This window comes from Cynocephalus volans, chromosome 12 (assembly GCF_027409185.1).
Source record: "Cynocephalus volans isolate mCynVol1 chromosome 12, mCynVol1.pri, whole genome shotgun sequence".
Classification (NCBI taxonomy): Eukaryota; Metazoa; Chordata; class Mammalia; order Dermoptera; family Cynocephalidae; genus Cynocephalus; species Cynocephalus volans.
In genome coordinates this window covers 29,517,585-29,543,287 of record NC_084471.1, presented here as the reverse complement: position 1 = coordinate 29,543,287, position 25,703 = coordinate 29,517,585, and the positions used below count along the sequence as shown (strand labels likewise).

General features: G+C 46.7%; 1 protein-coding gene across 4 annotated transcripts in view; it reads left to right on the top strand.

Moving 5' to 3' along the window:
* Nucleotides 1-25,634, top strand: part of SOCS2 (suppressor of cytokine signaling 2) — a 55,553-nt gene extending 29,919 nt beyond the window's left edge. Inside the window, exons 1-3 of one of the 4 annotated variants that reach the window (XM_063074893.1) lie at nucleotides 20,605-20,811; nucleotides 22,157-22,511; nucleotides 24,231-25,634. In XM_063074893.1, coding sequence (XP_062930963.1) covers nucleotides 22,373-22,511; nucleotides 24,231-24,688 — 597 coding nt within the window. In that variant the 5' untranslated portion in view covers nucleotides 20,605-20,811; nucleotides 22,157-22,372 and the 3' untranslated portion in view covers nucleotides 24,689-25,634. Of the gene's footprint in view, nucleotides 1-20,604; nucleotides 20,812-21,139; nucleotides 21,403-21,673; nucleotides 21,758-22,156; nucleotides 22,512-24,230 lie in introns of those variants that run through there. The other 3 variants (XM_063074894.1, XM_063074895.1, XM_063074896.1) reach the window with 3 other exon arrangements.
* Nucleotides 25,635-25,703: the final 69 nt, after the last annotated feature.

Here is a 25,703-nt window from a genome sequence, read left to right as displayed (position 1 = left end):
TGGGACCTTTCAGAGGTGATTAGTCCTGAAGGCTAAACTAAAGATGTTTTCTCTAGAAAGGATTAGTTATCATGAGAGGGGGCTTCTGATGAAAAGGTAAGTTTGGCCCCCATTTTTTCTGTCTCGCACGTGTGCTTCCTTGCCATGGGATACTTCTGCCATGTTATGATGCAGCAAGAAGGCCCCCAACAGATGTGACCCTTGACCTTGGACTTCCCAGCCTCCAGAACCAGGAGCCAAATAAATCTCTTTTCTTTATAAATCATTCAGTCTGTGGTATTCTATTATAGGCACAGGAAATGGGCTAAGATACCATGGAACAGTCATCCAGGAAGCTCCTGCTTGGAGATTCAAATAAGACATAGGTGAGGCAAAGGCAATGTGTTAGGGCAGAATCGGGGTAATGTTGTATGCAAGCACAACACCTAGGGTTATCTAAGGACGAGCACTGGGACTGTGACTAGAATGAAAAGTGCAGTGAAAAACAAAGCTCTGGTTTCGGGGGGTAGATTGTGCCATCCTGCTACTTTTCAGAAACTCAGACAAAAACAAAACCAGAGCATCCATTTATTGAGTGCTTACTATTTGTCAGACACTGTGGCTTGTCTGCATAAACTTTACAATGTATAATGAAATCTTATTTACCTCCCACAACATTCTTGTAAGGCTGAATTATTCCTGTTTTAGAAAAGAGGAACCCGAGATTCAGAGAAGTGAACCTGAGATTCAGAGAAGGGAACCCGAGATTCAGAGAAGTAAGTAACTTGCTTATGGTCACTGAGCAAATGTGTGAGACTTGGGCCCTGGTCTTCCTGACTCCCAAACTGCTGCTCTCCACTACCACATTATATCACCTCCTTCAAGCTTTCTCCCTAGCCTCCCTATAACTCAGTGGTTTGAATTCTCACATACATCCGAATCACCTGGAGTGCCAACAAATTAGGTATACAAGGAATGTACCTCAACACAACAAAGGCTATATATGACAAACACACAGCTAGTATCGTACTGACACAAGGATGGTCCAACATATGCAGATCAATGAACGTGATACATCACACCAACAGAATGATGAGGAAAAAACCATATGATCATTCCAATAGATGCAGAAAAGGCATTTGATAAAGCCCAACACCTTCATGATAAAAACACTCAACAAATTAGATATAGAAGGAATCCATCTCAACACAATAAAGGCCATATATGACAAACCCACAGCTAATATAACACTGAATGGACAAAAACTGGAGGCTTTTCCTCTAAGAACTGAATCTTTCCCCACTCTTATTCAATATAATACTGGAAGTCCTGTCCAATGCAATAAGGCAAGAGAAAGCAATAAAGGGCATCCAGATCAGAAAGGAAGAAGTCAAACTATCCCTATTTGCAGATAACATGATTGTGTACATACTATAATCTCTAAATACTCCACCAAAAAAAATTCTAAAACTAATAAATGAATTCAGTGTAGTGGCAAGATACAAAATCAACACACAAAAATCAATAGTCTTCCTATGTGCCAAAAACAAACTATCTGAAGAAGAAATCAAGAAAATAATTGCATTCACAATAGCTACCAAAGAATGAAATATCTATGAGTAAATTTAACCAAGGAGGTGAAACAACACACTATACCCCACAGATATGTACAAGTAAATGTTAAAATAAAAAAATTAAGAAAACAAAAACAAAAACATAAAAGAATCACCTGCAGTGAAAGAATCACCTTCAAGCAGATTGTTGGGCCCCACTCTGAGAGTTTTGATTCAGTTGGTCTGTGCCGGCCAGTGATAGTGCATAATTTGCTGAGCCCAGTGTGAAAGGAAAATGCAAGCCCTCATCTTGAGGTAGGGAAGTCAATCTCCCCTCCCTACAGGCCCACTGCCCCAATCCACAGTGGATGGGCGCCCCATCCCCACACCAAAGGTATTGCAACCTCATGCTGGGACACAGTACATGGATCAGTGATGGCAAGAAGTCCCTGATAAGTGGCCCACTGATGGAGATGGTGCTGCCAGCCTAGGGTGGGGACCGTGGACACCTGGGGTGTGCACTCAATGCCATCTCTCTCTGTGTTTGTGCCCAGGCTCCCATAAGATGCAAAGGGCAACAGCACACACAAGCCTCCTCTCATCAACATGAGCAGGCTGCCACCTCGATGGAGGGTGGCAGTGGTCATGGCTCAGGATCAGGGAGAGCAAGCAGGGCATGGAAGGTGGGGAGCAGGTGCAGAGAACCCATCCCAGGGAGGCAACGGGAGGCAGGACCACGTGTGAGCCAAGGCTCCAAGTCCCGTGCTTGCTCCACTGTCCAGTTGGACTTCACATAGGAACCACCAACACAAAGATAAAGTGGAACCTCAGGTTCGAGGCTCTGTGTGACTACACAGATTGCATGCCCATGAATTTGACCCTGGCCAGAGATTACATGCATTTCTAGCAAGTTCCCAGATCACTTAATCTTTCCTGTTTTTTGAAAAGACTCACAGCATTGTTCCACTGTGGGACTTTCCTCTTCTTCTCTGTAAAGTGGTGATGATATTTCCTGCCTCATAGGCTTGGGCAAGAGGACAAATGAATAATGCCTGTAACGTACTTAGCACAGTGCTTAGAACAAAAGCCATACTCAGTAAATGTCAGTGACAACACTGATAGTAATAACAATGATGATTACTATCACCACCTCCACCTTGGTTTTGGCTATTGTGTCTGATGCCTTTCCCTACCCTTCCTTGTTCATTTCTCTTCTGCTGTCTGTCACCCCCATCTGAAGAAGGAACCAGTAAAGTACAGGGGAAGGGTGGGGGTGTAGAGGGATGCCTCAGGTCAAAGCCATTATTGCCAGAATCTAAATCAAGAGGAGATATGTAAGAATGCTGCCATCTGCCTTAATAAATTTAAAACCTGGATCCTCTGAAGTTGCTCTAGAGGGAGAATCCGAGTGTGGGGAGGGGGTGTGTAGACCATGGATCCCCATATTCCCCTGGGGATTGAGCATCTAGTCTGTAAAAGACATAAAATATGTGAACACATTTTAGAGGGGAGAAGCTCCAGGTGTTATTCAGAGAAGGACAGATAAAGTCCTGGGGATGGAGATCCAATTCCCACTGCCACCTCCTCCTGTCCTTTCAGGAGTGAGTGGAGTAGTGCCACTTTATGACTTCCAGAAGCATAGCCAGCCACAAAGGGCTGGCTCAGTTCCACAGGGCTTTATTCAAGTCAGGCTTACTTGCTCTTTGGGGATCACCCACTGCATACCATGTGGAAAGCATTCACTGTTCTCAAACTCTAGGCCAAAGGGACCAAGGCCTGGGTCTCAACTGGGGAATCTCCCAGGGAGCTTAAAATATGCAAATTCCTGGGTCCCGCCCCAGGGATTCTGATTTAATCAATCTGGGGTGCATTCTGGCCTCGGTGTTTAAAAACTCTGCAGGTGTTACTGCTGTGCGGCTGAGGTTGGGAACCACCGCTGTCCTGTTCACTCAGCTCTGGGTTGTTCCAGGAGGACCCTTTGCTGCATGGCTGACATGCAGGATGAACAGCCCCACTGGGGGTACCTCTGTTAGTCAGGGGCATGTCCTCACCTTAGGAGCTTCAGGAAACCTTCCAGGAAAGTCTTCCAGAAACACAACATGACCACAGAGAGAGCCTCCATACGTGAGGTGAGGATGATGTGCGTATCATTTTAGTGGGAAGTGGGAGGACCACCAGGTCAGGCCAGGGTGGGATAAAGAAATCGGGAGGTGATTCCAGGTGTGTTTGGAGTACGTCCCCTGGAGATACAATGGCTTCCTGGAGTTGTTCTGAGAGGCCGGAGCCCCTTCTTTGTGGCCTTCAAGCAGCGGGGCTGGTCCCTGGCACCTAAGCCTGGTGTAGGTGGCCAATGTTTATGAGCGTGTGGCCTGGTCTGCCTGTTCTTCGCTGCCAGGCACAGCTGCCAGCTCAAGTACAACCTCCTCGCCTCAGATCAATGCCACAAATATTTACTGAACATCTATTCTCTGACAAGCACCATGCTAGGAACTAGGAAGCACGCAATAAATAGCTGTTGTTTATGAATGTCCTTCTTAGAATGTTGACCTTGAGCAAGTTACTTGCTTCCGATATTTCAGTTTCCTGATCTGTAAAATGTGATCATAATAGGGCCTACCTTGAAGGGTTGTTGTGAAGTCTAAGTGAGTTAATACATCGAGACAGTTAGAAGGCTGCGTGGCATATGTTACGTACCTAATAAATGTTAGCCAATATTGTTCTTGTTTTTTAAATTATCATTTCTGTGGTCTGAACGGTTGTGTCCCCCCACCCAAATTCATATGTTGAAACCTGTTTCCAATGCAGTAGTATTGAGGTGGGGCTTTTAGGAGGTGATCAGGTCATGAGGGCAGAGCCCACATAAATGGGATTAGTGCTCTTTTAAAGGAGGCCCAAGGGAACTTGTCCACTCCTGTTGCCACGTGAAGATGCAGCTGGAAGGCGCCATCTTTGAAGCAGAGAATGGAGCCCATTACCAGACACCGAATCTGCCTTCAGAACTGTGAGCAATACATTTCTGTCATTTATAAGTTACCCAGTATTTTGTTATAGCAGCCTGAATGAACTATGACATTATTACTACTACTATTACCACAGTAGTATATAGTCTTTGATCTAATGGAATTTACAAGATAATGGGGAAAACAAGCAATTATAATAGAGTGGTAGGTACTAATATACCTGGAAGCAGAGGTCCTGTGGCAACATCCTGATGGGGTCCCTGAACAGGACTGGAAAGTTACTGAAGGTTTCCTAAAGGAAACCATGGCCAAGGTGAGACCAAGAAATGACTAAGAGATTTCCAGGAATGAATGGTACTGTGGAGAAAGAAAATGTTCCAGACAGAGGGACTAGCAATGCACAGCCTGCAGGTGAGGGGGGAGTGGCCCAGTAGAAAGACAGTGGGGAGAGAGGGACACAGGGGTGGGACATGCAGGCCTGGCAAGCTGTGATGAAGAGTTGGACTTGATCTAAAGATGGAGAAGACACAGATCCTGGCCTTGAGAAGCTCCCATTTGAGCAGGAGAGATAGACATAAAATTGATCATTTATTATTTTTATTGATTATTTTATGATTAACGTGAACATAGAGAGGAGGGGCCTAAAACCCTGCCTGTGGCAGAGAAGGACTTAAGGAAGAAGCCAAGATGAAACGCCGAGATCAACCTGGACAAGTGTCACAAAGGAACACTTCCTCTTTCCAAGCATGCCAGGTTCTCACCTTTCTTCCCAGGTTCTCCCAGTGAATACCATCCGCACATAGTCAGAAACCTCAGTGTGATCCCCAGTGCCACTTTCTCCCTCCACCCTCCCTCACATTCAACCAGTGGCCGAGTCCCACTGAGTTGCTGCCTCAACCCTGTTATCCCCAATCGCCCTAAACAAGGGCTTCATCATCTGTCAAGGGATAATTTCTTTTTCTTTCTTTTTTTTTTTTTAATTTATTTTATTTATTGAATCAAAATCGATTATACATATTTTGGGGGTTGAACACTGAGATAGGTTGATCAAATCAATATTACTAGCATATGTATTGTTACAAATCATACTTATTCTTTATGCCCCTTGTCCAATCTCTCCTCATCCCCATTCCCTCCTACTCCCCCCTCTAATTGCCCTAGATTTCTTCTCTCCTTCTGAAAGAATCATGGTTACTCTGTTAATTTGTTGCCTAGATGATCTGTCCAATGCTGAGAGATGTGATCGGGTCCCGCAGTATTATCATAGAGCAGATGCTGCTTCTGTCACTCTGAAATGTTGTGAAGAGAGACATCCTCTTCTTTTCTTTGACGCTGCTGGTGACTCTTCTTGTGTGAATGCACTCCAGTGGTTGGTGGACCATTTGCGTGGTGTTTGTGGTGTCTAGTTGCTTTCGCGGCAGCCATGGTTATTGTGGAGGCTGCAGTGGGCCACCTACATGGAGGTGCTGTTTCTGGTATGCTCCTTGGCATTGGCAGTATGCCTGGTTGTGGGGTGTGTCTCGTTCCCTTCTCCATGTCTCTGGTCTGTGGTCAGGACCCAAGTCGCTGGTGCCATGTGCCAGGTTGTGGGAGGTGTGTCCAGTCCCCTTCTACATGCCTCGGGTCACCAGGTGAGACCCAAGGAGCTGGCTTGGTGTGCCTGGCTTGGGGAAGGGGGTCCAGTCTCTTTCTCCATGCCCCAGGTCCCCGGGTAGGCCCCGAGGTGCTGGCACAGTGTGCCTGGTTGAGGGAGTGCAGTCCGGTCCCCTTCTCCCTGCCCCGGGTCTCTGGGTGGGCCCCGAGGCACTGGTGTGGCATGCCTGGTTGTGGGAGGAGGGTCCAGTCCCCGTCACCATGCCCCAGGTGGGCCCTGAGGCACTGGCATGGTGTGCCTGGTTGTGGGAGGGCGGTCCAGTCCCCTTCTCCATGCTTTGGGACCCTCGGCGGGCCCCGAGGTGCTGGCATGGTGTGCCTGGTTGTAGGAGGGTGGTCTGGTCCCCTGCTCTATGCCCTGGGTCCCTGGGCAGGCCCCGAGGTGCTGGCATGGTGTGCCTGGTTGTGGGAGGAGGATCTGGTCCAGGCTTCATACCTCGGGTCAGTGGGCAGGACCCAAGATGCTGGTTAGGTGTGCCTGGTTGTGGGAGAAAGGCCCAGTCCCCTTCTCCATGCATTAGGACCCCAGGTGGGCCCCGAGGCACTGGCACAGTGTGCCTGGTTGTAGGAGAGAGGTCCGGTCCCCTTTTCCATGTTTCAGGACCCCGGGTGGGCCCCAAGGTGCTGGCACAGTGTGCCTGGTTGTGGGAAAGAGGTCCGGTCCCCTTCTCCATGCCCTGGGTCCCTGGGCAGGCCCTGAGGTGCTGGCATGTTGTGCCTGGTTGGGGGAGGAGGGTCTGGTCCCTGGCTCCATACCTAGGGTCACTGGGCAGGACCCAAGGTGCTGGTTAGGTGTGCCTGGTTGTGGGAGGAAGGTCTGGTCCCTGGCTCCATACCTCAGGTCACTGGGCAGGACCCAAGGTGCTGGCTAGGTGTGCCTGGTTGTGGGAGAGAGGTCCAGTCCCCTTCTCCATACCTCGGGTCCCCAGGCGGTCTCCGAGGTGCTGGCATGGTGTGCCTGGTTGTAGGAGAGAGGTCCAGTCCCCTTCTCCGTGTCTCGGGTCCCCGTGCTGGCTCCGAGGCACTGGCATAGTTTGCCTGGAAGTGGGAGTGGGGTCCGGTCCCCAGATCCAATCCTCTGGTTCCCAGGAAGGCCCCATGGTGGTGTGCCTGGGCCGAAACTAATTTTTCGTCCTTTGCTTCTAACACTGGGGAACTTCCTGTGGGAACCAGTACTTGAGTGTGTGGTTGTTTAAATTGCTGCCCTGCTGCTGTTTCCCTAGGGAAGGCTTTTTGTGCAGCTCAGGGTTTAATGGTTGATCTTATAGGTACTTCCGGCTCTCCAGATACTCGGTGCACCTGGGTGTGTAGAAACTCTGGTCTGGGCCTGAGTTTTTTCATCAAACTGCACCCCATACAATTCCGTATTCCTGACCATTCTCCACTGAGTGGTTCTGTGTTGATTGGGGGGCATGTTGTCTGTCCTTGCTGTGTCCCAGTGTTCTCTTGGTGTTCCCATCTCGCCCACCGCCCACGCTCCAAACACTTCCCATGGGACCGGCCAGGTGCCATCCCTTGCAATGACTCACCAGCCTCTGAGTGGCTCCGTTAAGGGGTAATTTCCACAACCACGTGTATCTATCTCGTTTTGCCCTGGTCACATTCACTTTCCACACCACAACTGCCAGAGTGACCTTTCCAACGTGTAAATCCAGTCACCTCTCTCCCTGGGGCAAACTGTTCGGTTTCCACAGCATCTTGCTCTACCTGCATTCTTACCCACCCACAAATCTATCTCAAGCTAAGAATGTGTAAAATACCATTAGCTCCTTTGGCGAACTGTAGGAGTGCTATTTTTAAGCCTGTTTTTAGTGCTAAAGGTAGGTCGGTATCCCCACCGACTTATAATTTCACTACACCTATACTATTGTTTTGTGAATAACCTAAATTAAGGTTGGAAGTTGTATCTATACCTTTTAGTGGTGGAGATTAAAATATGTAACACCCTTACCTCCCTTATAAATACCAAAATATTGGTTAGAGGGAAAGAAGGTTATTCCATGATGGAGTCCTCCATGTACACTGACCTCTCAGCCTGAATAATGTAAGATTTCAGTTTTTTCCCTTTTCTTTGTCCTTTTTCCAAGGTAGTTCTTTTCTAGTTTTGCTTTTATTAAATGTTAGGTTTATTAGGGAATAATTTACATAAAATAAAATTTACCCCTGCACAGTTCAATGAGCTTGTGTATAGTGTATAGTTCAGTCAGTTTTGTGGGTTTTCTACAATCAAGAAACTGCTGCCTTAATCAAGACAGAGGACATTTCTGTCAGCTCCTAAAGTCCTCTCATGCTCCTTTGCAGTGGATCTCCTCACACACCCCTCATTTCCTGCCAACATCTGATCCGTTTTACAGAATGTCATATAAATGGAATCATATAATATGTAGCCTTTTGTGTTTGGCTTCTAATACTTAGCATATTGCTTTTGAGAATAATTTATATTGTTGCATGTATCAGTAGTTTGTCCTTTTTTAAAAGTTGCTGACTATTGGCTTCCAGTCAAGATGATGGAATAGACACTTGCCAGCGTCACTCTCTCCCACAAATCAACCAATTTACAACTATTAAAAAGCAACAAAAACCAAGCTGGGTCCGCTAGAGCTCAGGGGAAGAGGAGGAGAGACCTACAGAGTTCATGAAGTCAGGAGAAGCCACAATGAAAGAAAGAAAGGACTGCTCCCACCAATTTGAATCCTGGCCGCTTCCAGGCTGGAGCTGGGGAGCACATGGAGCAGGAGCTGGCAAAACCACAGCTGTGCTCTCTGTATGAAGTTGCTTGGAGGCGGCAGGGGAGAAGAGAGCCTTGGTGGCCCCCAGGCCAGCTAGACCACTAACAGTGTTCCTGTGGACCCACATAGGAATGAGGATCCACAGACAACTGAAAAAAGGAGCCACTCAGAGGCTGGTGAGTCATCACAAGGGCCTGGCGCATGGCCCGTCCCATGGGAAGTGTTTGAAGTTCAGGTGGTGGGAGAGACTGGCCCACTGGGGAAACACTGGGGCACAAGAAGGATAGCCGATCTTCCCCCAATCAGCACAGGACCACTCTGTGTAGACTGGTCAGAAATACAGAACTGTAGGGGGTGCAGTTTGCTGAAAAGACTCAGGCTCAGACCAGAGTTTCCACACAACACAGGTGTATTGGACCTCACAAGACGTGGAAGTGCTTAGAAGGTCAACAATTGAAGTTGCTGACTATTATTCCATTGTCTGGATGTTGTGCAATTTGTTTATCCATTCACCTGTTGATGGTCATTTGGCTATTATAAATAAAGTTGTTATGACATTCATGTGTAGGTCTTTGTGTGAACATATGAATTCATTTCTCTTGCATAGATACCTGGGAGTGGTATCTCTGGATCATATGACAAGTGCATGTTTATCTTTATAAGAAACTGCCAAATTATTTTCAAGTGGTTTTATCATTTTCCATTCACCAGCAATGTAAGAGTTTTAGTTTCTCCATATGTTCACTAGTGTTCCAATTTTAGACATTCTAATGGGTGTGCAATGGTATCTTATCATGTTTTAATTTATGTTTCTCTAAATTCAAATTAGTATCTTTTAATGAACTAATTTGCCATTGATACATATTCTTTTGTGAAAGTGTCTAGTTAGATATTTTGACCATTTCTTAGATTTTTTTTTTTTATTCTTATTATTGAGCTGTGGACATTCTTTATATATTCTGGACATAAGTACAAGTTCTTTATCAGATATAGAATTTTCCAACTCTGTGGCTTCAAAAAAATTTTTTAACATTATTTTTTACAACAGATTTATTGAGATGTATTCATAATAACATTATATTTTGAAGAGCAAAATATTTTAATTTCGATAAAGTCCAATGAATCAATTTTTTCTTTTATGGTTTGTGATGTTTTGTTCTAAGAAAGCTTTGCCTAACTCAAGGTAACAAGATTTTCTCCTATGTTTTCTCAGAAGTTTTATGGTTTTATCTCTTACATTTACCTCTATGATTCATTTCAAGTTAGTATTTGTAGCAGGTATGAAGTTAAGATTCAAGTTTCATTTTTTTTTTTTGGTGTATGGATGTCCAATTGTTACAGCACCATCTGTTGAAAGGCTATCCTTTCTCTATTGAATTACCTTGGCACTTTTGTTGAAAATCAGTTGACTATATATTGGTGGGTCTATTTCTGGACTCTTATATTTGTTCCTTTTATCAATATGTCTATCCTTACCCCAGTGTTGCATTGTCTTGATTATTGTAGCTTTAGAATAAATCTTGAAATCAGATTTTACCAGAATTAATCTTAACATTGTGAATTCTCCAACTTTGTTGTTCTTTTTCAAAATTATTTCTAGGGTCTTTGGATTTTTATATAAATTTTAGAATCAGTTTATCAGTTTCTACCGAAAAAAAAAAAAAATCAAAAAACCCAGGCTGTTTTCTTTTAAGTTATGTCGAACCAATACCAAGGTCTAGCATTTAATCCTTGTACCGGCCAGCCACCAAAATAAATAAATAAATAAAACAAACAAAGAAATAAATAATGTTGAATCTATAGATCAATTTGGGCAGAACTGACATATTAACAATACTGACTCTTCATGATCTGTCTCTTTTTTTGTTCAGTTCTTCCTTAATTTTGCTTGGTATTCAAAAAAAATTTTAATGTACATGTTTTATGTATATTTGATTAAATTTATCTAAGTATTTCATGATTTTAAATCTATTGTAAGTGGTATTTTTAACATTTTCAATTTCCAATTATTTGTTGCTGGTAAATAGAAAAACAATTAATTTTTTTATTGACCTTGTATTTTGAAACCTAGCTAAACTTGCATATTTGTTCTAGTAGCTATTTATATTTTTGATTCCTTAGAATTTTCTATGTAAACGATTATGCTGTCTGCAATTAAAGACAGTTTTACTTCTTCCTTTACAATCTATATACTGAAAAAATATTTTTTCTTGTTTTATTGCACTGACTAGGGCCTCCAATACAATGGTGAAAGAAGTGGCAAAAGTGGACATTCTTGCTTTGTTCCCAATCTTTAGGGGAGAAGTATTCAATCTTTTAGCATTATGAACAGTGCTGGGGCTGGCTGTTTGGCTCACATGGGAGAGAGTGGTGTTAATAACACTAAGGTCAGGGGTTTGGACCCCAGTACTGCCAACTGCCAAAATGAACAAACAAAAAAAACCCAAACACAACAATTTGGTAATTTATTAATTCACTGAAGGAGACTTTGAAAAAAAGAAAAAAGAATGATGCTAGCTGTAGGTTTTTTATTGATAAGATTTATCAGATTAAGGAAGCTTCCTTCTATTCCTAGTAAGCTGAACTTTTTAGGATGGATGAATGTTAAATCTTATAAATTCTGTTTTGCCTGTATTGAGATACTTATATGATTTTACTATTTTAGTCTGTTGAGAGTGTGAATTTTACTGATTGATTTTGAGTACTGAACCAACTTTACTTTCCTGGAATACACCCAAGTGAGTCATGATATATTATCCTTATTATATATTTCTGGATTCAAATTGCGAATATTTTGTGACTATGTTCATGAGAGATATTGATCTGTAGTTTTCTAATTGTCTGTCTTTGGTATCTAAATAATGCTGGCCTTCTAATGTGAGTTGTTAAATGTTTCTACTTTTTTTTTTTTTTGAAAAGTTTATGGAGGGTGGGTATTATTTCTTCATTAAGTGTTTGGAAGAATGTGCCAATAAAGGCTTCTGTACCTAGAGTTTATTTCTTTAACAGAAATAGGGCTATACAGGTTATCCATTTCTTCTTGAGTGAGCTTTGGTAGTTTGTGTTTTATTATTTTGTGGTGGTCTTTGTGTGAGATGCTGGCATATATCTATCTTCTGATTTCCCAGTTGCTACAGTGATTAGCTATTTATTTATTCATATCATCTTATACCATTGTTGTTTTTATCCATTCAGTGGCTGGAATCAACAGATCACAATACAATTAATCTGGTTCACAGTGAACATGTGGCAGGAAGAAATTTGGTGGTTGTGGCAGAGTAGAAGGCATTGCAGACTCTAGGCTAAAAAATATTATATTAAGAAAGACTAGGTCTGGCCAGTTAGCTCAGCTGGTTAGAATGCAGTGTTATAACACCAAGGTCAAGGGTTTGGATCATCATATAGGCCAGCCTACTGCCCCCTCCACCCCACCATCAAAAGAAAAAAATGAAAGTCAAGGATTTGCATGATGGCTTTGTCAGATAAATTTGTTTCTTTTAATTGGCATGGGTTTTTTTTTAATGGAGGAAAAAACAGAGTAACTGGCTCAGGAAAACTTGCAATAAAAAAATCTCCTTTCCAGCAAGCATTGGAAACGCCAAAGGGAAAATGTCAGGACTTAACATATTTCTAAATAGCATTTTTTTTTATATAAGAAACAAGTGTTTATTTGAGAATTGTTGGCACATATTGAAATGTAAAAATTTCTTGATTGTGAGTGCTTTAAAACAAAAGAGACAGAACCCAACTTTCCTCCTCAATTATTTATCCCTAATTTATGTTTAAATATTGTAAATAACCTTTGAGAATATTACAGTCACAAAAGTGGAATAGCGCTCTTGGTGATTTGAATAACCTGTTTTTTTTTTTTGAATAACCTGTTTTAAAAGCAACTTATCCTCCAAGCTACTTTTCCACTTAAAATTTTACCTTTGTTCATACTAAACTCTACTGTTTTTCTAAGGACAAGTTGTTTACAAGTACAGAATAACCTACTTAATGTACTTTGGTTTAATTTACTTACATATAAAAGAGGTATTTTTTTCTACCATCGTAAAGGGTTGTTACAAGAATAAAATCAGGTATATGCTATAATATATTGTCGAAGAGAGATTAAAACCATCATAGAAAGGCAAACTGATGTTATTGTATAGCTTACCTTTATGGTGGAAGATTATCATTACGGTCATAATTTTAATGTGCTAAAGGATAGCAGAAACGGCCTGCATGTGTGAGAAGCTGTCCTTTCCACATGGAATGTATATGGAGTTTGTCCTGTGGTTTGAGGAGGGAGCAACTGTTTGGACAGCCTGCCTTTTGTGGCTACGCCACATGCCTTTGGTTAAAGTTAGTCTCATCTGTGCTTGCCAATCTACAGGTTGGGTCACTGGGTGCAGTGGCTTCTCAGAATTCCATGACTAAGCCAGGAGTGGTGTTTGTTGTTTACTAATAGGTATTTCTTCTGCCTGCTCTGCTTACCACATCATCACACCAGGCCTTGACCTTTGTGAACTTCTCTGGAAAGTCAAACATACCTAAAAGCTGCCCAGGTTTATTTATTTATTTTAATTTAATTTTATTTTTTTAAAAAAAGATGACCAGTATAGGGGATCTCAACCCTTGGCTTAGTGTTGTCAGCACCACGCTCAGCCAGTGAGCCAACCGGCCATCCCTATATAGGATCCGAACCCGTGGCCTTGGTATTATCAGCACCGCCCTCTCCCAAGTGAGCCACGGGCTGGCCCCATGCCCAAGTTTAGGTCTAATAACACTATCAACTAGTCTTTGGGAGGTCGTGGAACAGAGCTTGGAAGTGATTCAAATGAGAAGGAAACTTAATAGCTCATCCAGCCCACATTCTTCATGACACCGATGAGAAAACAAAAATCCACAAGACTTAAGGGGCTTGATCAAGGTCCCCTCTTCTGTGAAGCGTTTCTGGACTTCCCAAGGTGGTTGTAGTGGTGTTTCCCAGCTGTTTGCAAAACCACTCTGTGCATTCCCCCCAGGATTGTTCATCCTTTGTTAGAATTATCTGTTGATGGTGTCTCTCTCCCTAGACTGAGACCTCCTTAAGAGGAGGGCTAAGTTGTATTTGTCCAGAAGGCCTGAACCATTGTAAGTACTCATGAGTGTTTGTTGACTGGGTGAATCTCTTACATGCTATCTACTAGGTAGTATTATTGTGGGGTCAGGCTCATGGAGATTAAGGAGAAACTCCAAGAAAGCCAAGTTCCTCCTGGTGGTAGACCACAGTCTGAAGGGTAAGTCAAAGAGTGAGCTGAGAAGCACATCTAAGCAGGGGCAGATGACAAAGTTAAATGATCCAGGCCAGAAGGAAGGTGGTAAAGTGTTTCAGATTGCTCACTTTAGATGCATTAGATTCATTCATTCAATAACTTTATATTGGGTGCCTACCGTGGGCTAGGAGATGTTTTAGGCATTGGGGATACAGTAGTGAAGATAACAAAGTCTCCGCCTATATTCCAGTGGGAGAAAAACAATAAACAAATAAATGAATAATCATTATAATGTCAGCGAGTGGTAAGTGTTAGAATGAAAAACAAAGTGGGGGAAAGAAAGAGTCACTGATAGGGGCTGCTCTTTTACATAATGCGGTAGGGAAAGCCTCTCTGAGCAAAGACATGAATGAAGTGAGCGAGCAATTCTGAGAATATCAGAGAAAGACCATTTCAGGGAGAACAGTATAAAGTCCCTCAGGCAGGCTTGTTGTATTTGCGAAATGAGAAGACCAGAGAGTTTGAGCACCATGGGGGAGGCGAAAGTAGATAGAGAAAATGATTCTGCACTAGTGACATAGTCCTTTCCCACACCAAATCTTATGATTGATGATCCTCTGACCATACAGACCAATTCCAATAAAGAGACTCCCATACAACGCTGAAGGCAGAATTTTATCACTCAGGAGTTCCTTAATGGAGACCATCTACTCCCTTAGAACAAGGGTTCTCTCCTGAGATCAACAGGCCCCCAGGAATTCACAGTCAGCCTCCGGGTTGTCAATTAACCCCCAAAATCTGTGGCTCCAGAACATTTTTCTGCAGAAAATATCTCAGATGTAGCAGGCACATAAATGCCTGCAGGGCCAGGTAGAAATATCGAAGAATGAAATCAGGTGTGAGAACCCTGCCTTTTAAACACAGAAGAATATGCTTTACTTCCACAGAGAAATATGCTCTCTCCCATTTGTCTTGACATATTCAATCCTTTGGGTCTTTTATTTCACCACTTCTGATAGAGACTTGTGTCCACAGAAATATTTCTCCAGTGTAAGAAAAACAAGGGAAGGGTGGTGACAAACAGCAAGTAATGCTCCGTGCCGGGGACCCCATGGAGGGGAGGACTGTGGCAAGTGGTAGGGCATGTGCCTTCTGAAGTGGCATCCACTGCACCGTCTCAGTTGATCACTGCCTTCAGGGACTGGGACCCTGTATTGACAGATCTTATGGCTGATTAAGAGAAAGTGGAAATCTGGATTGCTGTGGAGGTGAAATCTCCAGATTTTTTAATTTGGTTCATTTTTCTAGAATCCTGGCACACCACCCAAAACACTCTGAGGGAGTCAAATATGGCCCTCATAGGCAAGTGGCTTGTGACCTCTGCTCTCTATATTTCACCAGAACTTTGAGAGATCTGTAACTTAAATAGTGTTGACAACCACTGTCCTAGAGCATGACCTCCTCCTCCCCTTCTGTGGGCGGAAAGAAGGAGGGCGTGGCTGTTTACCCTGTTCCTGGATCCCAGAAGTCTAGGGGCAAGCCATCTGCCTCACTTCTCCCTGTCCCCGTCCCTGACCCACAGCACTAAACCCAGTGGCATCTGCTCCTCTCCCTCTTTGTCTACCAGTGAGTGACCTCGATTGTGGTGATGAAGTAGGTAGGACACTGTAAAAGGGAATTAGTACTGAAAAGCACCAGATGAAAAGTAGGAGACACTCATTAAAGTAGAAGGTATCTTCTTCCTCTTCTCCATTCTCCATTCCACCCTCTCTCTAAATGCCTCCACACCCAACCCACTACACCCCCACAAAAGTCCCTGTGATTACAAGTTGCAAGATCCCAAATCAAACCAGGTCAGGAGAAAATAAACTCGTTGGCTCCTGTATTGAGAAGCCCAAGGGTGGTGCAGCTTCAGGCACATTGGATTCAGGTGCTCAGGAATCTCTCCCACTCATTCAAACCTCAGCTCTGCTTTCTTCCCTGTTGACTTTGTTCTTTGACAGGCCCCCTCCAAGTGGTGGAAAAGTTGACTTCCATGGTCATTACTGCTCATCTCAGAAGGGGAGAGACTCCTTTTCCTGCCACATTTACATCAAAGCCTGAAAAAAATAATCTGGTGGGCCCTGCTGGGGTTGAGATAGTGGATGAACCCCTGTGTCCAAGGGTATGAGGCACTCCTGTTGGCTAGCCTGGGCCACATGCTCTCCAGAAGAGTGGGTACCAGAGTCACAGGGAGTCGTGTGTGGTGGTGTTAGGGAGACGGCAAATTCTAAAAGAAAGGAAGGGATGGTGGACACTTAAAAGTGTACCTTCTGCCTGCACGTGTGTCAGACACAATCTCCAAAGATCATGCTATGGCTTCCCCATACCCCCAACAAAACTGAAAAACCCTCTCAGCAACTCAGCAGAAACTCAGCATGGAGCACTTGTCAATTCCAGTATTAGAACATCTGTATTGCGAAATCAAAACGTCCAGTTCTGGTTTGGCACATAAAGGGGATTTTCAAGCCCTGGCAATTTCTCAGTGCAGGCAATGGAAGAAATTCCCCAGCTTTGTGAAAATCACCCTCTCTTCCCTCCTCATACAGAATGACTGCTTATCACTGCAGCCACGAACCTGCCCCACTGAACAGAACATATATGTTCTGAAAATTGAGGAAGAGATGAAATCACTTTTGATACCTCATAAGTTAAAGGTGAAGAAAAGCTTCAGAAAATCAACATGAAGTTCTCAGGCAGCCACAGGAAGGGAGTGTGGTAAGGTTGGGGTGACCATTGAGTTTTATATAGGCAAATGTAAGAAATCTTAACCATAGGAAGAAAAATCCAAATTCACTGAGAATAAAAGGATGATAGTTGAAATAACAGTTAATCTTCAGTAGGTATTTGCTATGTGCCAAAGCACTTTTCATAGATCATCTCATGTAGTTCTCACACAGCACTGTAAGGGAGGTGCCATTATTGTCTCCATAATAAGGGGCTAAAGAATTTGCCAAAGATCAAGCATATGTAGCAAGCAGTGTCAGAGTGACAATTCATACCTGGATAGTTTAAAGCCATGCTGCTAATTCATTCATTCATTCAATGATTATGTTGAATGCCTATTACATGCTGGGAACTAGTCAAGGTGCTAAAATACAGCTGTGAACAATGCAAGTACAAAACATGATGATTACATCCTAGTGGGGGGCATCCTAGTGGGGGAGAAAGACAGTGAGTTGGACAAATAAATAAAACATAAACTAGGTCAGATAGTGGTCAGAGTTATGAAAAAACCTAGGTCCCCATACTGGCCAGCTACCAAAAAAAAAAAAAAAAAAAAAATTACAGCAGGGAAGAGAAGTGTGTGTGTGTTTGTGTGTGTGTGTGTGTGTGTGTGTGTGTGAATTCTGAAAGGGGTGATTAGACAAGGTCTCACTAAGAAGGTGGCACTCAATAAAGATCTGAGGCTGTGAGGGAGGAAACCATGCAGATATCTGAAAGAAGAGCAGGACAGGTAGAGGGGACAGTAGATACAAAGGCCTGAGGAAGGAGCAAGGGTAGCACATTCTAGAAATGGCAAGGAGTCCAGTGTGACTTGTGCAGCGATTAAGGAACAGAGCAGGAACAAATGAGATCAGAGAGGTGAACAGGAACAGATCTTATAGGACCTTTGGAGTGGCTATTAGAGTTTTGTCTTTCACTCAGGTGTGTTCGGCCTCCTGAATTGGAGTAGGAGAGACATGAAATGACCTAGTTTAAACAGAATCACTCCCCATACTCTGTTGGAGAGGGAAGGAGGCCATTCAAGAGCTGCTGCAGCAACCCGGGCAGAGATTAGGGTGGCTTGGACTGGTGTGCAAGGGACATGTGACAAGAGCTTCAATTCTGGGTTTATTGCAAAATCAGAATCAAAGGATTGGCTGGCAGGTGGGCTATGGGGTGTGTGAAAAAGAAAGAACTCACAATGACTCTAAGACTTTTGGCCTAAGCAACTGAAGATTGGAACTGAAATTTTCAGAGACGGGGAAGAGTGCAGGAGGAATGGCTTTTTTGGTTTTAAGTGGGGAGGGTTTATCAGGTCTCAGATTGGACATATTAAGGTGGAAATGCCTACTAGACATCTAAAAGGCGATGCTGAGCAGCAGATCAGTTTTTTAGTTTTTATAAGCTCTGAAAACTATACTCTCTTAGAGTAAATGAAGACATTGGCCCGTATGCAATTTTGGAAAAATGATGACTATCAAAAATACAGCAACAGTATTAGAAAAGTCAAATGAAAAAGTTTACCCATATCCCGCCACACTAAAAACAGCTGCTTTTATTTCTCCATATTCCCTTCTGTTTTTAACCACATGCATAAATAATTTTATGTAATCATAGCATAGATATGATTTCATATTCTACTTTTTTTCACTTGCCATGATTCCATAATTCCTAAGTGGCTCTCATATGTGTTTCTTGAGGATGGAAAAGGCCAACGAAATTCTAGGCATTGCTGAGAAACATTCTAAAAACAAAAGCTGAAAATCCTACTTTGGTATAAAGCTTGGTGTCCTATAGCTGGCATTGTGCTTACTGTAATTTTCATGGACAATGCTTCTCTGTGGAGGTGACTTTGAGCTAGAACCTGAATGACGAATGTAGGCCCTGCACTGGGTCTGGGGAGGGGTCTTCTAGAAAGAGGACACAGCATGTTCAAAGGCCCTGAGCGGCAAGAGGAAAGCACAAAAAGAAGGGTCGCTGGAAGATTCATTTCAACTAACAATTAAATAAAATTTTATTTGTAGAAACTTTAGTAACACCTTTTAATTTAAACTACAGAAAAGTGGGTACAGTATTCTTCTGGGATTCTTTACCAAGGAAGGGAAGCCATACAGAATAATTTAGGGTGTAGCAAACCTAGCAGACCTACCTAGTCGTTCTTAAAGGTTTGGGCCTCAGACTACACACAGACTCCGCATGGAATCTGATATGTTCATTCATCACAGTCCCTCACACAGAACTCCAGTCTAGCTCTTGATTTTACGCAAAAGGCCAGAGGTCCAAAGAAGGTAAATGGCCTGGCAAAGTTATTCAACTACTTTGTAGAGGCTAGCTGGGAAATGCACCCCTCCCCGACTCACCTATCACGTGCGTAGAGTTACTTACTTAAAAGCAGGAAAATTGAGAAAACCATTCATTCCGAACTCCCAGCCCCAAGGCTGGGAGCAGGTTCACGCTTCCCCTCAGAACCGGCAGGGGGGGCACCGAGCAAAGCTTGTAAGCCGCGCCTCCCACCCACCCCTCCCGCTTCCTCGCCCAACTTCCCCATAGCCACTGCTTCAACTAAAAGTGGCCATTGACCTTTCAAGCTTTTGAGCAGTGATGCAATAGAGTAGTATTTCAAAGAAAATTGGTTATCGAAATTGTGGATCCGGTTTTCCCGTGAGTGTTAATGGTTTTTAAAAAGTAGGTCACATTTAAAGTAGGCCACATTTCGTGGGCGGGCGTGTAGGCTGGAGATGAGTTTCCACTAAGGCCAGGTAGCCTCCAACGGGGTGGGAGGTGAGGGTCCCGGGTAGGAAAGAAGGTACCGGGAATTCCGAATTCCGGGCCCCAAGTGCCAGCTCTGCAGGGAGTCGCAGAGACGAGCGCTCTGCAGACTGCGGGCGCCGAGGCCCGCCACCCGGCACCTCCCGGGCGCGCAGGTAAGGGCACCCCATCAGTAGCCGGCTCGGGTGAGCCAGGCGGGCCGCTGGGCCTCGGGAAGGAGACGGGGGAGCAGAGCAAGAGAAGAAGGCGAGGCCGGGTAGGGCTGCTGCGGGAGCCAGCCAGCCGGAGCGCCAGGGGGAGGGGACTGAGAGCGGCCGGCGCCGGTTAAGGAGGCGCTGCTCTCCGCCCGCTTGCTGCCTTCTAGAGTCCGGGCCGCGGGGACCGCCTCCGACCCGCTCCCTCCGGCCCCCGGGGCTGAGCAGGGGCCTGATCCCACCCCATCAATGCGTCCTAGAGCCGGAGGGGCCGGTTTCCGGGGACCTCCGGCCTATCCTACTCCCCCTCACAAAATGTGCGGCCTGGAGGGTCGCGTCGAGGCGGCGCGGCCGGGAGGGAAAGGAGGAACCCGCCGCCCGCGGCGGGCCGAGGGGCGAGGATGGCTGTTATTCGCTCGATCCGGGTGCACAGTTGGCACGCGCAGGAGGTAGGCGCTGGCCGCCGAAACAGGGCTGGCGGTGGCCGGCGACTTCTCCCGCTGGCCCCCGCGCACACCGAGGTTCTGGGGGTCAGAGGAGGGTGGAGCCCCAGGCGTCCGCACCGCCCTGGCCCATACCCCTGCACGCTCAGCCCGTCTCCCCTGAAGCCTGCGCATTAGCGCCCGAGCCTCTTTAAAGCGGTAGCGGGGGCCGCGGTCACGTGGGGCGGATTCCTGGAAAGTTCCTGGAAAGCGGCCTCCGCAGCAGCCGGGCGGGGCGCTTGGGGAGCGCGGCCGGGCGAGGGAGGCGGGGAGCGAGGGAGGCGCGTCGGGCTGGGAAGTCGCGCGCACACACTGCTCCGGGGACAGACGTTTAACTCTTGCCAAGTCTCGCCGCCGCCGCGGCTCGCGGGCCTCGGGCTTCCCCTGAAGCATGAGCCTCCTCGCCCGCAGCCACCAGTGCTGCGCGGTCTGCGGACAGGGCGCGCCGGGGCCCCGGACGCACAGCCTCAGGATCCCGGGAGCCCGCAGCCCGGGCGCCCGCGGCAGGTACCGGTGGGGGGAGCCCGAAGGCTCCGCCCCGAGGAGAGGCGCTGGGGAGGGCAGCGGGGCGCGGCCGCGTGCGGCCTTGGCTTCCGCAGTTTGGGGCGCCGGGGGGAGTCCGAGCCGCGGCTCTGCCCCGCGGCCGGGCCTTACTGCCTGCTTTCTCCGGTTCCTTCTTGGCGTCGGGAAGTCGCTGGAGTTCCCCCCGCTTCCCAAACTGCCATCCAAATTAATAATCCTCCTAATAACCTGATCTCCCGCTCCTCCCTCCCTCTCTCCTTCCCACCTCCTTGGTCGCAGCCGGAGCGAAACCCGGCAGCTGCCCCGGGGTGGGGGTGTCGGAGCCCGGGGGCGGGAGGTGTCGAGGCTATGATCCCCGGGGCTTTTGTCTGCCCACTGCACAGAGGACTCCGGCCGTCGCCGCCGAGCGCAGGGCCGGTCGCATCCTAGGGCATCTCGTTCCCAAATTAAACGTCAACAGGGGAAACTCGGGCAGACACCCCTCCTCTCCCGAGCCCCTCCCGGTCCCCACCTCCCCGCCCATGTCCGCTGAGGAGACTGCCTGGTGCGGAGGCGGCGGCGTCCGCCGCGACCGAGGTAAGGGCTCGGCGTTCGTTGTTTGCACGTCCAGCCGCGCTCGCTGCCGCCCACCCGGCCGCGAGCCCCAGCGAGGGCTTCCGCGCTCGGGCCCATTCCTCGACAGCGCCCGCGGCGGCAACAGCAGCAGCAGCGGTCTTGGTCCGGGAGCTACCGCCGCGGCGCCCCCACCCTGTCCCGAGCGGGCATCGAGAAGCGGGGGGAGGGGAGCGAGGCAGCCTCCCGGGTCGCAGCGCCTCCGCCCCCCCCGGGCTGGCGGCTCGTGCCCCAGGAGACCCGCGGCGCTTTAGGGCGGGGAACCAAGTTTGGGTCCAGTGCTTCCTCCTGGGGGCCCTCCGGCCGCGCGGCGTATGAGGTGGGCTGCAAATTTGGTGATCTCTCCTGTTCCTTCTTTTAAAATTTTTCTACCGTCCTTGACAAGGGCCTATTCCCACTGAACCCGCAGGTGACCATTTGCTCTTCCTAAGTTGCCAGTTTGTGATTTCAGCTCACAGCCCTGGGCGGGAAGACACCACGTTCACCCTCATCCTGTCCCTCCCCTCGCACCCCCCCGCCAACTCTTGCGCTTTGGATCTCTGCTCCCGCTTTAGCCTCCTTTTTCTAGAGCTGGGCCAGGGCGGTAACTGGATGCTTGGGGTTAATGGTGCAGGAGTAGAGAGGCGGAGGAGTCCGCGGGATTTTCCACGTCTCTGTCCCCACCCCAGCTGCGGGGGTCCAGTTCGGACTGGCCCAACCCCCCACTTTCTCTTTGCAGGCGATCTGTGGGTGACCGCGTCTGTGGGGGACTTTGCCATCCGTCCGCCGGGTCCTGGGGAGAAAGAACCGGCAGCTCCCCATCCCCTCCGCCACCATTTCGGACACCCCGCAGGGACTTGTTTTGGGGTTCCCACTGACTTCCAGGAAGGACGCGAGCTCCTCTCTGACCTCAGTAAGAGCGGCCACCTGTCTTTGCCGCGGTGACCCTTCTCCCATGACCCTGCGGTGCCTCGAGCCCTCCGGGAATGGCGCGGAAGGGTCGCGGAGCCAGTGGGGGACCGCGGGGTCGGCAGAGGAGCCGTCTCCGGAGGCTGCGCGTCTGGAGAAGGCCCTGCGGGAGCTCAGTCAGACAGGTAAGGAGCCGAGACGGCTGCGGGAGGGGGGCGCCTCCCCGAAGACGCCCCTGGGGGCTGAGGTGGCGAGGAGCGCAGCTGGGAAGTGGAGCCGAGGTGGGCAGCCAAGAGGAGGATGCTTCCCGCCGCCGCTCCGGGGCGGAGGGTCGCGGAGAGGATGCCCGCACGGGCCTGGATCCTTGGGAACGCGAAAGGAAAGTGGTTCTCGAGGGACTCGGGCCTGCGGGAGCGCAGAGCCAGAAGGGCTCCTTGGAAATAGCCTCTCGGCGCTCTGGAGCGCTCACTGTTTACGGCGGCTGCTCAGGGGTGGGCGCTCGGGCTCGAACCCTGGCCGGAGAAGGCGCCCGGCGCCTCCCTTTCCGCGGGTGCCAGGGCGGCGAGGGGGCGCAGCGCTCTCCGCAGCCCCAGCCGCATCCGGCTCCCGGGCGGAGCCGCCGCTGCAGCCTGCGATCTTGGCGGCCAAGTCCAGGAACAGACGGACTGAGCGAGGGCGGCCGCCCGGGAGCCTTGAGGAGCGCAGGCAGCGGAGCCCCCGCCGAGCACCGCTCCCAGGGGCGGCGCGCCCAGGGTAGGACGCGTTTCAAGTGCAGTCCTGCGCTTTGCGCGGCTCGCTGTTGTGTCTGGACAAGCGAAAGAAGGAAAAGTTTGACAGACATATCTGGCAAATCATTCTGGCTTTCAAAATCCGGATCCTAAAGGCTTACGTATGAAGCGAAGTTGAAGTATCGGTAGCGAGGGGGGAGGGGAGGGAAACGTTCCCTCGCTCGTGGTTCTGGTCTTTCCGTGCGGACCACGGGCTTTCCCTCACCCAGGGAGGCCGGCAGATTGCAAGGATCCCGGTAATTTTTTTCTTTTTCATTTTTGGCGGGGGTGGGGGGAACACATTGTTGAAACTTCTTCAGTGCGGAATGTCTTTGAGTCACTTTTGAAAACCGGATGGACCGGGGAGATAGCGCAGGCAGATCAAATCCAGAATGCGGGGGAGACCGACGCTTGTTGATTGGATTTGCATTAGGGCAAAGCCCAGAGGAGGTTAGCGAAGATCGTAAACTGCAAGTGCTAATTATCAGTTGGGGCTTCCCATTTCTCAGTGCCTGATAAGGTAATTGTAATCAAAGCAGCAAACCGAAGCTACTGTACGACAGCTGTGCTTTGAAACAAGTAAACAGCAATGCTTTCTAGGGCTTCGAAGAGAGACACGCAGCCATTAGCAGATTCTTTTGGGGAAGGAGGGCGACAACCCTCCAAAAAAGTTGCTTCTGTTTTTACTCTTCTGGAATGACTGCTATTGGAATGACTGGAGTTGGGTTTGCCACTTTTTTTAAGGGCATGGCTTTCATTTCTAACTTCTGATTTATTTCTAATTTACTGAAATCCTTGTTTCACTTAATAGTGCTAAAAACATCATGCTGTGTCAGCCAGTGTGTCATATTCCAAATGTTCTTTTGGTTTATTAGAAGAAAATCTTAAGAGTTTAAAGAAGAGCTACAGAAGTTAAGAAAAGAAAGAAAACTGGCTCACAGTTTGTGTTCATAAAATAAAATGGACTCAGATTTTCATTAAATTCCTATCAAAAGTATTTGTGTAGTTCCTGGTGAACTTTCACTCATGCACCTTTTTTATAGCTAGAAAAATTATTGCTAAGTACTTGCCGTATTCTAAAAAATTCTTAAAATAACTGTTTTACCCTTTTTTTTCCTTTTTGAACAAAAACTTCAGGATGGTACTGGGGAAGTATGACTGTTAATGAAGCCAAAGAGAAATTAAAAGAGGCACCAGAAGGAACTTTCTTGATTAGAGATAGTTCGCATTCAGACTACCTACTAACAATATCTGTTAAAACATCAGCTGGACCAACTAATCTGCGAATCGAATACCAGGATGGGAAATTCAGATTGGATTCTATCATATGTGTCAAGTCCAAGCTTAAACAATTTGACAGTGTGGTTCATCTGATCGACTACTATGTTCAGATGTGCAAGGATAAGCGGACGGGCCCAGAAGCCCCTCGGAATGGAACTGTTCACCTTTATCTGACCAAACCGCTCTATACATCAGCACCATCTCTGCAGCACCTCTGTAGACTCACCATTAACAAATGTACCGGTGCCATCTGGGGACTGCCTTTACCAACAAGACTAAAAGATTACTTGGAAGAATATAAATTCCAGGTGTAAGTGTTTCTCTTTTTCTAACCATGCCTCATATAGAGTATCTCCGAATGCAGCTATGTGAAAGAGAACCAAAACTTGAGTGACTGCTCTGGATAACTACGAGGAATTCTAAGAACAGCTGAAGTAAATCTAACTTAAATGTGTGCGAGGTAGTTAGGTATTTGAAGTTTCCCCAAATATTTTCACCTGAGTGATGCTTTCCTTCCTAAGGCTGACCAAGACCAGTTGATCCTTTCACATTAAAAATAAAATGTCCCAAGTAAAGGCTGAAAGAGCATTTTATCAGAACGCCTTGCCTTTCTGAGGTTCCTTTCCATTAGGTCAAAGGTCCAAGCTTTGGTGGTAGAGAAAGCTCTACATAGGAGTCCTGGACAAGTGGAAGGAAACAAGCTGACACAGGCTTAACTTGCCTGGTGATCAGGGTCTTATTTTAGGACATTTTATACTTTGCATTCTGATGTACCTAGGAGTTTTGTTAAACAGAACATGTGTGTGAGTATTTATCCCTCATTTTATGCAATTAACCAAATCAACCAAAAAAAGTGACCATGAAATCCTGTATTTGTCTTTTTACTACATGTATGAACTCTCATGTGAATGAGTACTGTAGTAATCCATTTTAAGGGAGCCTTATTTCAGGACTATTTCAAACTGGTGCAAATGGAAAAGACTTTCTTTTCCTTTAAGGCTAAAGACAAGAATGTCATGCTATACAGGTGCAACTCAATCCCTGTTAATAAAAACCAATGTAGATATAGATATTTTACCCTTTGAAGTAGCTGTGTCCCAACCTTTTGCCATTGATTTTTTTGGAAATGGCATTAGAAATTTCCAAGTTGTCCTTGAATTGTCAGCAGTTGTCTCCCTTCTACCATGTAGAATACTTTGACTTAATTTTCTTCCAGACATAGGGGGATACCTGCCTGTTTTTCAAAGTGTTTATTTACTGCTGTTACTATTTGATTAGAATGTCTTAAATAAAAAAAAAAAAAAAACCTGACTTTTACAAGTTGCACTT